We start from the raw sequence: 17297 nt of genomic DNA, 5'->3' as shown, positions 1-17297 counted from the left end.
TATTTATTTGTGTATAAATATATATAGTATAAATAGATATAATATTTAACTTATTTTTATGTATATTTTATATTTTAATATATAATATAGATTACTGCTACCTAGCAATTGTTCTCCATGACGGAGGCTGAAAAGGAAGTTTTAGCTTTTCTAAATTCCATTATTAAAGTGGCAAGGACTTTAATATTTGCTTATTTAGTTGTGTAAAAATATTTATATATAAAAACAGTTACCAAATTACCATGACTTTATATATAAATATATATTTTTTATTTATTTTTTAAATGTATTTTATATTTTAATCCGTATTCTATACGAGTAAATAACTAATTCAATGTGCATATAATGTAAATATTAGTTGTGTGGTTAAAAGAAGTACTTCATTCAAAATAGAAATGTTAGCAGAAGTAAAAAATTATTTTGTTTTTAGATGTAATTACAGAAAACAAATTTATTATGTGTAAAAAGAAAAATTACTTACCAAGTCAGTTCTTATATATTTTATATTTTAATATATACTCTATACGATAATTAACTTATTGATTATTTGTGTATCCATTGCATGATTGTTTTAAAAATACTTTCTACCGAAGTAATTAGATATGATATAATATAGAGTAAAGTATTGTTTTTGTCCTCAACATTTGGAGTAAATTTTATTTGTGTCCCTAACGTTTAAATCATTTTATTTTTATCCCTAACGTTTTTAAAAGTGATTCAATGTTATCATGCCGTCAATTACACATCATGAACGCTTTAGTTTGAGTTTTAAAAAAATCTCTTTTTGGAGTTAGAATACAAATGTCTAGGATAGAATCAATGATCCACTCCAAAAAATAGCTCATCAAAAGTTAAAACTAATTCTTACAACATTTACATAATTCACTTTTCTAGGGACATAATTAAATCTAAACACAAATAGTGGGTATAATATTAAAATCGAACACATCCAAGTGAAACCTAATTGAGAATGAATACATTCAAGTGAAAATAATTGAAAAATATAATCTGATTTGTTAGTATAATTGATAGTAGGATAATATTGAATCACTTTTATAAATGTTAGAAATACAATAGGACGATTTAAACGTTAGAGACACAAATAGGATTTATCCCAAAAGTTGGGGACAAAAACGATACTTTACTCTATAATATAATATAGAAACAACTTTTTTTTATAAGATTACAACATATATCATACTTATGCTAGGAAGAAAAATTACATTATATAATTATTTTTAAATAATGAATTATTTAATACTTTTACAAGTTAATATCACATGATATAAATAACTATTAATAAATAAAAGTTAATTACAACTTTATAATCTAAATATTTTAGTTAAAAACTAATAATGTTAATAGTTTTAAGTAATATTTAATATTTAACTCAACCTAAGATAATCTTTTATTATATATTTTTTAATTAATTTATTTAATATTAAAAAGTTAGACTTGTCTTTTTAAAATATTTTAGATTTGAAAAAATATTGATTATAAACATTTATGATAATAAATATCATAATAAATGTTTATATTTGTTATCTTCAACTGTTTTTGCTTTTGACCAAATTAACTTAATTTTTTGTTTATACATTTTCAAAAAGTATAAACAAATGACACAAAAAGTAAAATAAATATTTATTTTTAAAGAAATAATCTAAAAATTTAAACAAACGAGTTTAAAATCCACAAAGTAATTTTTTATTGGAAAAAAACGTATAATGGCCACATATATTCGGTTTAAAGTGTATCTCAATGATATGACTATTCCACGAATCGGTGCATTTGATTTTGTTATGAAAAAATTATAAAATTTATAATATTGAAATCGGATCATCCAATTTTATTTTTTTAAAAATAAAAAAAATTAAAGTATTAAAATCAGACCTATCAATTTGTGTAGTGTCCAAAAAAAAAAATTTGAATGCACTAAAATTAGAGGTCCGATTTCATACATTTCTTTGTCCTTTAAATCTGACCATCCGATTTACTTAATAACAATTAAAAAAATTAATATCATGTTAAAAAAAAACCAAGCATTCCAATAACAATGAGTAGCGCTCTATTTTCATCAATATATATATATATATAAAAGAAGCCTTAAAAAAGAACATCTTATCAAACGGGTAAAGAAAAACCTATAGCTATAAGCTCATGGGATAATTTATGTTGATATTTGTGGCTCAATCAAGTAAACATAATATAAAATTAATCCCAAATTGTAGGAGGGAAAGAAGTGCAGTAAGCAAATCATTCATTGAATCAATGCAAGCCGTCATATATACTGGACCTTGACTTTCTTCGTGTACTATGAATCACAGCGGTCGACTAAAGTCATGCAAACGTGTGTGAAACTGAAATGGTAACAATAGTTAGCACTAATTTAATCAAATTCTTTCTTATCCTTATCTATTAATAACTTCGTGAATGAACATCCACTAGTTAAGTTGACCATTTTCCTTGAAAATAAAATCAAAATGAAATAAAGAAAAAAAAATCCTCTTTTGTTTTAAGATGACACTGTTTTTTGTTAATTTTAGTATTTTAACTATTGATAAAAAAGATAAGCAAAATATAAAATCCCAATAAACATGAATTTATTCTTAATCCAAATAAATAATATAAAACATTTTACTCCATCGTCCAATTACATCTTTTTTTAGATAATTATTTACGTTGTCAATATAAAAAATAATTATTTATACTGATATAATATTACGTAATTAAATATACGTATAAAATTGCATTACATGAATACAAAAATCAAATCTCATTAAAATTTGATAAGAATGAATAATTAAATGGATATTCTATTGAGAATATCACATAGTTACAATTTTTTTCAAGTCTATCCTAACATTCTGCCAATGGTTTTATCCTTAAAATAATTTACCCTAATCAAAAAGGAAGAAAATAAAACGAGTAGACGACAAAGCTACAGCAATGGCCCACACCATAAACATCTGAAGCACACATAAATTCAATTAGCATGTGTTGAAGTTTGAATGAATTCAATGCAAGACCTCAAAACTCAGCTACCTATTCCTATTTTCTAGATAACAACACAACAGATTTCACCTTAAACAATGGAGACATCCAACATAAAATCATAAAATATATTCCGAAAACCAAAAGGCATCTTGCTTCTTCTACTTTCTGCAATGGGAATGATGCCTCAGAGATGTCACTGCCTGAAGTGCTGAATTTTATGGTTTTCCCTCTGTCCCTTTTTTATTTCAGAAGACAAAGTCTCTGTGAGTTAAAACAACATTTCGTATGTAATGGTAACAATTTGGCAATTTTCATGGCAAAACAACTGCTTAATATAATAATGGAGTGTCAACTTATAATTAATTTTCTGTCACCAAGAAAAATTATAAAGAAAAATACTTTAAAGAAAATCTCAACCAATTCATTTTCTAGAAGCATAAAGATTTTTTAATTTCTGATCACTCTATCATGGTAGACACTCCCAAATTCTCTTTATTGACATGAAAATAACTGTTTCCAAAGTCAATCTCTTAATATAATCAGATGGTAAGCAAGCATGTTAATGACACTATCATACCAACATATGATTTCGCACATAAAAAGCTAAAATGGAAAACTAACTTCATGCCAAAAAAACAGGCCATATTTACCTTACATAATTTTCTACAATGAAGTCCTAGGCTTTTATATGCACTAAAATATTTGCTTTAATATAAGTTATTCCTTTATGATCATTTTGCAAGAGATTAATTGCAGCTTTCAGGACGAGTTCTTAGCCATAAGAATCACCTTAACAATCCAATGTGCTTTTCTTTTTTAAATGAACAATCCGATTTCTTAGTTATCTCTCAAGCAAAACTAAGAAGAAAAATAGACATAAAAGCCGTAGGTAGCTTGAAATGATGGTTTTTAAGAGTGGAAATTAGAACAGGACACAACCTCTTTCAATAAGAAATTAATTCAGTCTAATTGATATCACTGTAAAAACCTTTATCTTATGTGGCTCAAGTACAAGAGAAAATAAGAAAGACTAGGGAAAACTACTTAACCTTTTCACTAAGACTATTTATGATCTCTTTATCCAAGGTATCAAGAGTAAACCACCATTTCGACACTTGAAATATTTTTGACACCATCATTTGATTAAATTTGTCAAACATTTTTTATCTTTCCAGGACTATTTTGTTGGAACTATAACCTTTCAAGTGACAAAATGCTGATTTACCTGAATATCAATTTCTTATCTTTTACCTTCATGTTTTTTTTTTTAATTCCAGAAGGGAAGGGAAGAAAAAGTTTTGAATTAGAAAATGGATTAAGCTTTATATTTTAAGGCCTTCCCTTCTATCACTTTCCCTCCAAAACGTAGCTAATACAAGATGAGTATCATAGGGGCTACTAAACAGTTAACTTGCAATGAATGTTTCCTGTATGATATAGGGTTCCATCCCCATCAGGAACTCCATAATCACAAGCCAGATCACCCAAAATATAGCAGTAAATGAGTAATAGCATACACATACCAGTAACAAACATCATGCATAACCTCTTTGAGCAGCTAAAATTATTGGTCCTCAGTATCAATGACCAATTTTTTGAAAGTGAACACTGTCATGCCATCCATTTTAATAGCAACACAAAGGCTTGAAGCTGCAAGAATATATAAGCATTAATTCCCTTTTTAACAAGAAATCATCAACAGAATATCCAGAAAGTAGCAATATAATACTCACCCCTATTGTGTTAAAGATGAGGTAAAGGCTTAAATGTACTAAGTAGCGAAGCTTCAGACCATCAAGAAAGCCCTCCAAAGAAAAAGCAGCCCTTGCTATTCCAATATACTCCTCAAGTTCAAGGCGATATGTAAAGATTTGTTTCCAGGAATCACCAATAATCCTTGCAAGAACAGTGACCATCCTTAAAATGGTGAAATCTATTAGCATCCCTCAAAATAATTTCTCTTCCAGTGACTTTAGCAATCAATTTGATTGCAGAATGGCAATCGCCACAAACCCGCAAATTTTTTATGACTCTAATTGGCATCCCATTAGGCACTTTTAGGATACCATATGCTACAGCTAGTTTTTCACTATGATAACCCAAGCTATGTGTCTTCTCTTCCTCATCCACATCATGTAGCACAAAGCTACCATCCGGACAGTACCCGGCTTCCCTTAACAATCCACCTAACTTCTCCAACATTTTCATAATAACTGGCTGCTCGGGGTGGCCCTTGCTGTCTCCTCCTGTGAACATATGTACCCTCTTCTCCACCTCAATCCAACTGCAGCCAGGCAATTTGATAACACTCCTGGCTTTTATTTTTCCCCTAAGGACTTCAACATCCCTCCATCTTCCTTTGGTGGCATACATATGCGAGAGCAGGACATAAGGCCCAGCATTTTTGGGCTCTAGCTGAGCAAGCTTCTCCACTGCAACTTCAGCCAAATCCAGCTTCATGTGGGTTCTGCATGCACCTAACAGTGAACCCCAAACAATAGCATCTGGTTCCATTGGCATCTTTTCTATTAGTTTCATTGCTTCATTTACCTTGCCTGCTCGACCCAGCAAATCAACCATGCAAGCATAGTGTTCGATTCCTGGCTCCACTTGATATTTATATTTCATTGACTCAAAAAATTCAATCCCTTGATCCACCATGCCACTGTAGCTACAAGCTGTAAGAACTCCAACAAAGGTAACATCATCTGGTGGAACTCCCAAGAAGCACATGTCACGGAAGACATCTAAAGCTTCCTCTGCCAAACCATGCTGGGAATAACCTGTGATCATAGAATTCCACATAACTACATCTTTCAAAGGAAATCTGTCAAAAATCTGTTTTCCTTTCACAAGATCACCACACTTAACATACATTGTGATCAACACTGAGGCAACATACAAATCTTGATCAAACTTGGATCTCACCAACTGGGCATGGACCTGTCTCCCATGATCAAGACTTGCTAGGCTGGTACACACAGAAAGAACACTGATTAATGAGGGAAAATTCAATGCGACACCTTCTCTCTGCATCCTAGCAAACAAATCTAATGCTTCTAACTCATACCCTTTCCTTTCATAAACCTTGATCATGGCACTCCAAGTCCCCTCATCCCTCTCCTTCATTTGCTCAAACACACATCTTGCCTTATCCAGATCCCCATCAAGTCCAAATCCCAAGATCATCTCATTACATGCAATAACAGGATTCCCCGGCATTGCCTTGAAAATCTCACAAGCCTCCCTCATCCTGCCACTCCTAGTATACCCCATCAGCATTGCCGTCCAAGACACCTCATTCCTCTCGGGCATCACCTCAAACAATTTCCTTGCAACATCCACACGCCCATTTCTCGCATACCCGGCAACCATGCTAGTCCAAGTCACCACATTCTTCTTCGGCATCTCATCAAACAATGCCCTCGCTTCATCCAGACGCCCCTCTTCACAGTATCCACCAACCATAATCGTATATGCCACAACATCCTTAACGGGCATCATATCAAACATGTCACGTGCATCCTCAAAACGCCCACTCTGCAACAACCCACCAAGCATCACAGTCCAAGACACCACATTCTTATCTGGCATCTGCCAAAACAATGCTTCAGCCTCTTCAAGCATACCCATTTGAACATAACCACGGACCATTGAAGTCCACGAAACCACATTCCGGTCTGGCATTGTGTCAAAAACTCTCCTGGATTCAACAATCATCCTGTTCTTTATGAACCCGGAAATTAAGGTGTTAAAGGACACAGTGTTCCGTTGGGGCATTTGGTCGAACAGTTGGAGGGCCAAGTGGGGTTGGCGGGTTTGGAAGTAACCAGATATGAGGGCGTTCCAGGAAGCAGTGGTTCGTTGAGGTTGGGGAATTTGGTCGAACACCTTGTGGGCGTGGGAGATTTGACCGGTACGTGCGAAGTGGGAGATGAGGTTGGTGGTGGCGGTGCAGTGTGTTCTAACGAGTTGCATGATAATGGTGGTGAAGAAGAAGCGTCGTCGACAACGTGAGGTTGCATGGCGAAGAGTATGAGTCAACATAACTTCATCCAAATTTGTTGTCAAATTTATTTATGATCGCTATGCTTGTGAAGACCTTATTCTTATTGTCAAGGTTGCGAGAATCGAGGGAGGAAGGAAGGTGCCAGCGAGGCGAATACTCCACAGCCGAGCAGAGAGAGACGTCGCAGTGAGAGAGAGACAGAGTGAGCTCGAAGAGGGACGGTGAGGAGAAGTGAGCAGACCTTCCACGGGCGACGACGGCACCCACGGCCTATCCCCGCCGGCGGTGACAGCACCCTCTACCGGAGGAGAAGAGTTCCGCAATGGTGGGGGCTGCTGCCTTCGGCGATGGTAGGGGCTGTGTAATGAGTTTTGAACTTTTGATGATGATGAGTGGGGGGAGCAGCCGACCAGGGGAGCGTGTTTTGTTTTTTACTTTTTTGTTAAAAGTTTTTTTTTCTTTAATTTAGTAAAAATTTTAAAAATACACCACAATTTTATTTTATTTTAATTTTATTGAAAAAAATTTTATCTTGTTAAATATGTTTCTAGAAATTTATTTTTCAAAAAAAATTAGGATTAATTTAATAATAATTTTATAATAATATTTTTTAATACAAATAAATCAAATATAATTTTTATGTATTTTTATTGTATGAGTTTAAATTTTTTAAAAATTTAGCTGTTGAGAATATATTTAATGTAAATCGAAAAAATTTTGGATGAAAATGAAACAAAATAAAAATTTGAAATATTTTTAAAATTTTTGCTAAACTTCAAAAGTAAAAAATAGAATTTAATTTTGATGACCATCGTTCTTTTAGATAACTATTCACGTGATAAACATAAAAAATAATTATTTTTTATTAATATAATATTATATTATTATGTAATTAAATACACATGTAAACGATTTTATACGGATATTATAATTAAATTCTAAACAATCTACATTTTTTTATTAGAAATTTAAAATACCAAATATCTTTAAAGAACAATCTGCCGATTCAATTGGTTTATCAATTAATTATCAGTTCGATCAGTTTTTTTTATTAGTTTTTACTAGATAATTTTATGCTCTAATTAAACCGATCAATTTTATTAAGTTTTTAGAGTCATACCTTTTTTAAAAAAAAAAATAGAGAGAGTCAAACTCGCTAAAGACTGCAAATTCAATCATACCTTATTTTATTCAAATTTTGTTTTGGTCATTAGGTATGTGAAATGAATTATAGAATTTTTCAATAACTATTGCAAATTATATATGTAAATTTTGTACACCAAAAAATGAAAAAAATAGGGTTTTAATAGTTAAATATGCATAAGATCATTACAGTAATTTTAAACGAAACTTTTTGTCTACCTTAAATCACCTAGTTAAAATAGAAAAAATAGAGATTTTATATGAAATTCAAAAAATAAATTAAATAGATATAGAATATTAGAATTTAAATTCTTGATATGAACTAACATGCTCCATCATATATCTTTGAAAAAAAACTTTAAACGGTATCTAATAATTATTTTGAAAGACAACGAGATTCTCAATAAAAAAATATTTTTTTCGATTTTTTATTTTTACTTTTATGAGATTGATTGGTCCTTCTATCAATATTTTTTCTATATATTAAATTATTAATGGAATAAATTTACATAGCATGTTAAATTGTTGATTTATCCATTAAGAATCAATTAGGATTGATAAATTCTTTTTTTTGGGAGTATTATTATATTTTTTTTCTTTATAATTGAAAATTTAAAACAACCAAACAAAAAAGAAAAACAAAATCCTAAGGGACTAAGAAGGCGGCAATCCTTCTTAATACTCATCTTAAACTCCTTCTAAGGCACTACATGCTGCGAATGCAATCTCAACGCCGTCTTTATCATGGTGTCCGTCACTGTGTTTGCATCTCGTAGGATCAAGTGAAAATCAACACGCCACTTCCAAATCTTTTAAGGATAATTATCAAGGCTGTTTAGTTTTTTATTTTTTTTATTATTTTTCCAAATATATTAGCTAAATTTACTGTGTAAAACTAAGAAATATTAGTGATTTTAAATTATTTTTATTTATAATAATTAAATAAAGGATATATTAGTAATTAACGTGTCACATAAGTATGTTCTGAAAAGAAATCATTGATAGAAAAGCTAACTATTAAAGACCAAAAAAGGTAATTTTTTTATTGGAGGTCTCGTACTCCTTCGAAAAAATTATGAGTCGAGATGGGTATTCACTCTATATCTTTTTATATAATTAGAGAATTTACTATGAGAAATTGTGAAATTATACTAAATTAACTATATAAATATTGTTCTTTGTAATATTATAAATGTGACTATATAGTAGATAGTTGCTATTTCATATTGTTCTTACAAAAGTAAATTTAGTATTGACATCACAATTTTATAAAAAGATTTGAAAAAATAAATATCATTTCATATAACACTATTTGATCTATCTTTTTTTATTATAATAGATGTTAAACTTGTGATTACATAAAAGAATTTTGCTAAATACACTTTTTAAAAATAAAAAAGTGAAAGGGCTTTACTAAATTGATAAAAAAAAAATTCAATGGTTAAGATGCGCATAAATTTACTTTTTTCTGTTTTCCTATGAAATTTATCTATTTTGAATTGTTAACAAGTTTAATTATAATACTGGTTAACTAAACCTAATCATTAATTAGGTCTAAATATATTAACTTCCAACAAATAGAAAAAGGATGTGTACAATAGCTATTGAATTACAAAATGAACATCCCCATACTATTTAGAATAACCATCCGAGTACTAGGAATAATAAACATCTTCCCAAAAACTTAAACTAATTTTGGAGCCCACCAGAATTCGAACTCTTAACCTTTCGAATCTAATATTCTAATACCATGTTATGATACCACTCATCCTAAAAGCTTGAACTGATGAGAAAAGGTAACACTAATAGTTATATCTCTAATACTTCATAAACCTCCATTGTACATATTGTATAAATATTCCATTGGTTCCTCATACTTTCCCATAGAAAAAATGTAAGAATAGTATTATTTTTTTGAATTCCATTTTCCACCAATGGTATTTGATTACATGTGTATACTGTATATAGTGTAGAATGTACAAACTCCCCCATGAGGAGTTCAGAAAATAGCTACATTATACATCCCTACTAAACTTCCTACCTCCTACCATCATCACATATATAACAATGTTAGCATTAAAAATGATGCTCAATTACCATAGTTACAATTTTTTTTTTGTAAAGTGTGTGTAGGGCTATCTACAATATTATGACACCACTCGAAAAATGTTATTTGTACACAGAAGATCGAGTCGACTCATATCTCATCTACCATCTATTGAAAGAAAAACAGATCGGAATGAGATGTGAGTTGACAATGTACACACGACACCCTTGCATCACCGGGGAACAATGGTGGGAACCACACCACTGACAAGGTCACTTCCTGAAACATAAGAAGACGTGTGTTGTTCCTCCCTAGTTACATTTGATGCTGATGATGAAGATTGTGCCATTTTGCCAGAACTATCAGAGGTTATATCAGAGATTGAGAAACTTGTCTCGGTCTCTGGCAGCATTCCAATGATGTCTTCAAGTTCCCTAACAACGTCCAACATTGATGGCCTTTGCTCTGGATTGTCTTGGCAGCAACTCAGGGCAAGACTTAGGAACTTGTCTATACAATCTGATGGATAGAACCCTCCCATGTTGCTGTCTATGATGGAATCTATTGTGTCAGATTGGCGAGCCACATTAACCTGTCAACATAATGTTTCGTATTATTTTTGAGAAGGTGGAGACCTGATGCAATTGTCTTCATATGAAGTTGATAGTTGAGAATCTCGAATTTTTGAGAAATATTTCTTGAACTGAGCAAACATACTACTTATCCATTAAGATCGTTATGTTCAAATAATATTAATCTTCAAATATATCAAAGTAGTATTATGCTTCTGGATTCATAATGTAAAAAAGTGAGACTTAATTTTAGCAATGCTTTTTAAGGGTTGCAAAAATTGTTAATTGAAGAATTACCTCGCGGGCAATGTTTTTCCCGTGTGATATTGGTTTCATGCCGGTTATAAGTTCGAGGAACACTATCCCAAGGCTATAGACATCACATTTGTCAGTCAACTTATGTGTCAACAAGTATTCTGGGTCCAGATAACCCTGCAGCCAAGTATAAAGGTCAGAGATTCTATTGCTTTCAAGAGTGCTAGAAATTTCATGTCATGGAAGAATAATTCACTAATGTATAATCTTTTTTGTTCTCATATATTGAGTCAACACACACTGTTTCGCTATCAGATGTGATATGAAATCTATCCAATTGAAGAGGAGAGCTGTCAGATTGGTTGGAGCATGAGATTATTATCACAAGTATGTTTAAGCTCCATGATAGAGATATTGTATTAGTTACTAGTTAGTGATTAGTTGAGATCCTTGGTAACTAATTAGAATAGATGTGATTAGGTATTAGTTAATTATTCTACTATTTTATAAGCTATAGTACTGTAAAGATGAAAACATCAAGTCAACTAGTGTAGCTTTAATACGAAATTTTAGATTAACCAACTATTACTTGATCACATGTATTCTAACTAATTACAATACTATCTAAACTAATCACTAAGGCAAGCATATCTATCACTTGCAACTACAAAAAATTGGAAATTTGAAATTGTCAAACGTACCGGTGTACCCTTCACAACGGTTGACACATATCTAGGGACGGTTCCTTCTTCCTCAAGGAATGGCGCAAGCCGCGACAGTCCAAAATCGGCCACTTTAGCAGTGAACTTAGAGTCCAAAAGTATGTTGCTTGCTTTGATATCTCTGTGGAATATGGGAGGGTTGGCCTCTGTATGCAGATAAAGTATCCCTTTAGCTGCACCCATCGCAATTCTCAGCCTCATAACAAAACTCAGGCATCCCCTCCTCTTTTTGCCTGTTACATCATTGCATTGTTCATTAACATAGATCACATCTTACATACATGGAGAAGAAGAAAGGTTAAATTCCACAATTTCTTACCAGAGATCCAGTCCCTTAGGGTGCCATTGGGCATGAATTCATAAACCAGCATCTGAACAAACAGAAAAAATAAACATGAGAATAATATTATACTTTGGTAATGTTCACTCTGTAGATTTATGCAGATCAAACTCTTCATTAAACTAGTTTAAGGAAGCCAAGTGCAGCCATAATATACCTGCTCCCCTTCTTCATTACAATATCCGATCAGTTGGACAAGATTTCGATGATGTATCCTTGATAATAGCTCAATCTCAGTCAAAAACTCCTTCTGACCTTGTAAGGAACCTTCTTCGGCTCGCTTTATGGCTACAAATGTTTCATCAGATAAAATGCCCTTGTATACATTCCCATAACCTCCTTCGCCAACTTTAGTTGAGATGTCGAATTTGTCGGTAGCATGAGACAACTCTTTGAAAGTAAATGCTTTGACACCATCTATTTTGATGGATACATTTGTGGCTGCAAAACCGAAAGAGAAAGAAGTATTTGAATATCATTTTTCAGAGATAAATATAACACTTTATCAGCAGAAACATTTAGAATACTTACACACTCGCTTCCTCGAAAGCTTGCTCTGGTATTGGATATGTTTTCTAGTGATCAGGATATAGATCAATGCAGATATTGCCAAAACACAAGCAACACCTGCTACAATAGCAGCAACTAATACACCAGTTTTAGTTTTACTCCTCCCTGATTCAGAGCCACCCGTAACTATAGAAGAAAAATGGAAGTTAAGAGAAACTCAACAAAGTTATGCAATTCTTAATAGCTAAGGTCCATCAAGAGACTCACGATTCGCATAAGGTCCATCAAGAGTTAAGTTCATGAGTTCATATGGTCCGAAAAAATCAGTTCGAGGAAATTTCCATGATGTGAATATGCCTGTAATGCGACGGACCTCACTCTCATTGAACACATGGGAACCATTTTGTTTGTATGAAGGAAAGATTTTCAAGTACATTCTAAGACGAGGTCCCTCTTCCCAAGCATAAGAATCAATTGATAACTGATAGAGGTCTAAGTCTAAGGAATCAGTTATATATGACTCAAAAGAAGTAATATAGGGAGGAAAGTAAGAAAAGCTTGGACTTTTCAATCTGTATCCAATTTTCAAAGGTGCTGCACAAAAGCAAGGAAGTGGGGAAGACGGGACGTATTGGAAGAAACTATCTGATGGACAGGCTTGAGGTGGACATTTGAGTTTTGATTGCAAGGCTATGGTTGCTACTTTTCCTTCACTTCCACAATATTGAACAATATTATGAATGTTAGAATTCTTGCAGATAGGATTGCCGGAAAGCCTTCAAAGGAAAAAAGAAAGTAGTTATAAGAAATTTATGATCAAAACATAATGGTGCTAACATGAATTAAACAACAGAAGGAGAATTCAGTTATTGATTATTGGAACATATTCTATGATAATACCTCAAGGTAACGTTTGCCGGGGTAGTTGAATTTCCAAGAATGTCTGAAAGGGAGTTGTTACTGAGATCACTGCATAGATAAGGCAAATATAATGGCACCACTTAGGAAACTACACAAAAGAAATTCATTCCATCATCTTAATAAATTCTTTGTCAAAACAGATCAGTTTGAAATAGAGAATCAATGTTGTTATAGATTGAAGTGGAGCAGATACATTTTAAGTTTAGCACTTGCAGTTAAGGAGATGTTCTGCCATATTCCAGCAGGGATGGATCCAGACAACATATTGTTCTGAAGTGACCTGTGATAAACCACAGAAGCGAAACATCAAACTAATCTGCAAAGAATTGCATTTGTACAAGTGTCTCACTAGAGTCTATATCGCAACTCGCTTCTCCTAAACAGTTTTTATTCAAGAAATCCAAGATGGTGTTATATAATAATCACATATAATAGGTTGATGAGTATCTTCTTACAGTTCCTGAAGAAGAGGCAGGTTTGAGAAGTTTCGAGGAATAGATCCATTGAGATTGTTATTGGCCAGATTGCTGCAACAGCAAGAGCATTACTACATCAGACTCATGTTGATCATCGCTAGCATGAAAATAAACGAACATTGTTATATATACAAAATATATAAATAAAATTGGCTATTTACATACATGGTTGTCATATTGTCTGAAAGTTTATTTGTTGGCATGTGTCCTGTAAGATGATTCCAGCTAAGATCTCTACAACATGAACCAACAACCACAAATTAGAGGGTAGCCATAAAAAGGAGAAGAAAATTATTTCAATGTCACTAGTCACAATGCAAAATCACCAGAGATAGCTAAACATACAAATAGCTAAGATTTGCTATTGGGCTGAAATCAGGAACAGTTCCTTGTAGATTGCAGTTTCTCAGACTCCTGCCAAGCCAAAGAGTAAACATTAGCCCCGAAAATTAAATAAATAAAAATAAAAATTGTTCTTATGTTCTTGAATGCTAAGCTTGTGACTTAATATCCTGCTTGAGCTTGAGCTAGGAGCCCAAAGCATGTGATTTTTTACATACTTCCAAGTTCCAAAACTTCACATGAAAGCTCTTTGGCGATTAAGCATAAAGATTCAAAAACTCCCCATCTTTTACCACAAATTATATTTAAGAATGATACTATCAAAGGTAGGATATCAGACATTCGGATTGCATGGTTAAAATAATACTTACAGTTTTACAAGCCTGGATAAGTTTGCATAGGTAGAAGGAATTCCATTCCCACTGAAATTATTGTTATCAAGTTGGCTGCAAGGGAAATCAAATAGATGCATATTAACTTCTATAATACACAAACATGAAAAAGTTGATAACTGCTTCAAATAAAAAAGAAAATATATGGAAGTAGGACATACAGTATTCGCAACCCTTGGAGCATGGAGTATTCTGGTGGAAGATAACCAGATAAGTTGTTGTTGTCCACAAGCCTTTAAAAGTCATTTCAACAAAACAGGCACAGTTAAAACTTGAAAACAATTAATCAGTCCAGAAGGCATCTCAGGAAGCAAAATAAAGAGCTTAAATACTCACAAGTGGATAAGATTAGGCAGCTTTGAAAGTTCGGGTGGAAGTTGACCACTAAATGAGTTGTTGTTCATGTGGCTGCAGGGAATATGCAAACAAATCAGATAAGGTGATAAATAAGAAATCCAGCTTCAAGTTCAGTTGGTTGTGCGTATGGGCCATCAGGATTCACTCACAGGTGTTTAACATTGGTCATGTTGGCAAATGACACTGGGATTGGACCCGACAATTGGTTTTCGTCGACTTGGAATCTGTTTAATTTTGTAAGGTTGCCGAGCTCATCCGGTAAGCTACCGGATAAATTATTTCCATTCAGAAGCCTGAAAGTACAAAGCATCATATATATATATAATTTCACCCAACTCCATAAACCTTGCTTCTAAATTCAGCCAACTAGATTACTCCATACATGTCTATTTATAACGACATCAGGACCAGCAGAAGTCCAAATTTAATTCTGGTTATACACATAGGCAATCATGATTGATCTTTTGAAACAAATCTCAGACAATATCAACAAGGACGACAGATAGAACAACACCTTTGAAAAAAGAGAACTTGATGAGGATCAATTATAATAATTTCATCTTCTTTGGTATAGGTTCTTACAAGAGTTTCAGTGTTGCAATATTCCCAATCTCCTTTGGTATTGTGCCTGTCAGCTTATTCCACATGAAATCCCTTCAATTCAAGCACAAAACAATAACAGATATTAGCATGACATAACATAACATATTACTAGAAAGCCCCTCTAAAGCTTTTGCTTTCTTTTGTTTTCCAGAGAATTAATTCATAAAATTTCACAACTCACAGGATCTCCAGCTGAGACAGCTGACCAAGTTCAGGTGCTAGAGTTCCCGAAAGATTCGCAGTCATCAAGTACCTTTCAGTACAATTGTCATAAGAGAATACTAATTACAATTTATAAATCCCTGGAATATTAATTCTGTGCCACATAAAACAAGACAACTTTGGAGAAAGAAAAAGTAGAACGATAGAGAGGCCATACAACTCCTGGACATGGAAGTAACCGTCATCCCCAACCTTATCGAAACACCAAACTCCAGTCCAGTTTGATCTACAGGGGTCACCCTTACTCCAGCTCTTTAGTTTGTTCATGGGATCAATCAAACTTTTCTTTATCCCTTTCAGTGCATTTACTACGAATAGAACATAGACATAATATTTAAAGGTTTTAGAAACTTCACATGACAAGTCAAATTGATATTAATTATATGCATGTAGCACACTTTCCAAAATCATATATCAATTAGACTTTTAAGGCATTTTTTTTCTCCTTCTACAAACTCACCTTCTGAAGGATCTGTTGGCTGTGATGCTGCTATGGAGATGAATAAACAGAACAAAACAGCCAAGGCATATCCATGTGTTCTTCTCAAAGCCGGCATCACAGTATCCTACAAAGAAATCAAATGGAAAAAAGGATAACATATCACCATACATTCAGACAATTCAGCAAACACATTATAGGCATAAAATGAAACTTCTTGCAAATAAAGTTAAAACCAACAAAAACATGAAAATAACTATAATGTCCCTTTTGATCTTGTCATTTTCCAGTGCAAAATCAACTAAATCACAAAAGTAAGAACAACCAAGATGAAAACAAGACACATACAATAATAGCTTGTGTTGATTCTTCCTATGGTTGGAAAACTTAGAACAGACGTTCTAAGGTGGCAAAGCTTATATTCACCTAACTTTCTCAGATAACTCAAAACAGCAATCAACTCAAATATGAAAAATAAAAAAAATCATATCAATTATCAAATGAGTTAGTAAATTAAATTCCATACATACCCCAAAAGAGAGAGAGCTAGATAGAAAGAAATTCTTAGTTGAGAAGTTGAAGTTGGTATGATTGAAATAATAATGACTGAGATTGAAATGAACAGTAGTGAAAGAAATCCCTTGAAATCAATCAATCAAAGATCCAAAGTCAAAACTCAGAAAGAAAAAAAAAAGAATTCTCCGTGGGGAACTTGTTTTCATCTTAATATAAATCATTTAAGTCCTTATTCTTCATCATCACCACTGATATCATATGATAATAATAATGATGTTAATGAATGAATATTCTAAAATTGCTTAGACATTATTATTATTTTAGTTTAACTAGTAAAACCAGCTGTTTTGATGCAATTTTGAATTTTTGATAACTACAGTCCCATTCCATACGCGCCAACCACCTAGTACTACAGCCTACATACTTGTTAGCTTTTG

The 17297-nt window shown here is 32.6% G+C and overlaps 2 protein-coding genes across 6 annotated transcripts; both read right to left on the bottom strand.

Moving 5' to 3' along the window:
* Positions 1–2802: 2802 nt before the first annotated feature.
* On the bottom strand, positions 2803–7384 carry LOC107485396 (pentatricopeptide repeat-containing protein At1g56690, mitochondrial). Of its 4 annotated transcripts, XM_052261202.1 has the most exons (4): positions 6065–7384; positions 4728–5965; positions 4518–4644; positions 2803–3229 (listed from the first exon to the last, which is right to left on the bottom strand). In XM_052261202.1, the coding sequence occupies exons 1-2, from the start codon at positions 7039–7041 to the stop codon at positions 4879–4881; spliced, it is 2064 nt and encodes a 687-aa protein (XP_052117162.1). In that variant the 5' UTR covers positions 7042–7384; the 3' UTR covers positions 2803–3229; positions 4518–4644; positions 4728–4878. The 4 variants fall into 4 exon arrangements, with proteins under 4 accessions (XP_052117162.1, XP_015961408.1, XP_015961409.1 ...); XM_016105922.3 differs by having other exon boundaries at positions 2803–3255; positions 4728–7384; XM_016105923.3 differs by having other exon boundaries at positions 4728–7384.
* Positions 7385–10030: 2646 nt separating this feature from the next.
* On the bottom strand, positions 10031–17049 carry LOC107485395 (probable LRR receptor-like serine/threonine-protein kinase At1g06840). Of its 2 annotated transcripts, XM_016105920.3 has the most exons (21): positions 16875–17049; positions 16366–16471; positions 16063–16213; positions 15865–15936; positions 15663–15734; positions 15230–15373; positions 15060–15131; positions 14885–14956; positions 14703–14777; positions 14335–14403; positions 14155–14223; positions 13969–14040; positions 13707–13793; positions 13493–13561; positions 12860–13368; positions 12614–12778; positions 12240–12523; positions 12062–12113; positions 11722–11975; positions 11063–11197; positions 10031–10785 (listed from the first exon to the last, which is right to left on the bottom strand). In XM_016105920.3, the coding sequence occupies exons 2-21, from the start codon at positions 16460–16462 to the stop codon at positions 10426–10428; spliced, it is 2880 nt and encodes a 959-aa protein (XP_015961406.1). In that variant the 5' UTR covers positions 16463–16471; positions 16875–17049; the 3' UTR covers positions 10031–10425. The 2 variants fall into 2 exon arrangements, with proteins under 2 accessions (XP_015961406.1, XP_020996454.1); XM_021140795.2 differs by lacking the exons at positions 15865–15936; positions 16063–16213; positions 16366–16471; positions 16875–17049 and having other exon boundaries at positions 15595–15708.
* Positions 17050–17297: the final 248 nt, after the last annotated feature.

This window comes from Arachis duranensis, chromosome 4 (genome assembly GCF_000817695.3).
Source record: "Arachis duranensis cultivar V14167 chromosome 4, aradu.V14167.gnm2.J7QH, whole genome shotgun sequence".
Lineage (NCBI taxonomy): Eukaryota > Viridiplantae > Streptophyta > Magnoliopsida > Fabales > Fabaceae > Arachis > Arachis duranensis.
Note: the sequence above shows the minus strand (reverse complement) of the source record. Positions and strands in the feature narration are given on the sequence as shown.

Bases quoted from the DNA above. Each gene is read 5' to 3' on its own strand.
- LOC107485396 (XM_016105922.3), bottom strand. From the start codon at position 7,041: ATGTTGACTCATACTCTTCGCCATGCAACCTCACGTTGTCGACGACGC.
- LOC107485395 (XM_016105920.3), bottom strand. From the start codon at position 16,462: ATGCCGGCTTTGAGAAGAACACATGGATATGCCTTGGCTGTTTTGTTC. The intron at 14,041-14,154 runs GTATGTAAATAG...TTGCTGTTGCAG, and splicing joins TCAGACAATATGACAACCAT to CAATCTGGCCAATAACAATC. The intron at 10,786-11,062 runs GTAATTCTTCAA...TTATGTTGACAG, and splicing joins GGAAAAACATTGCCCGCGAG to GTTAATGTGGCTCGCCAATC.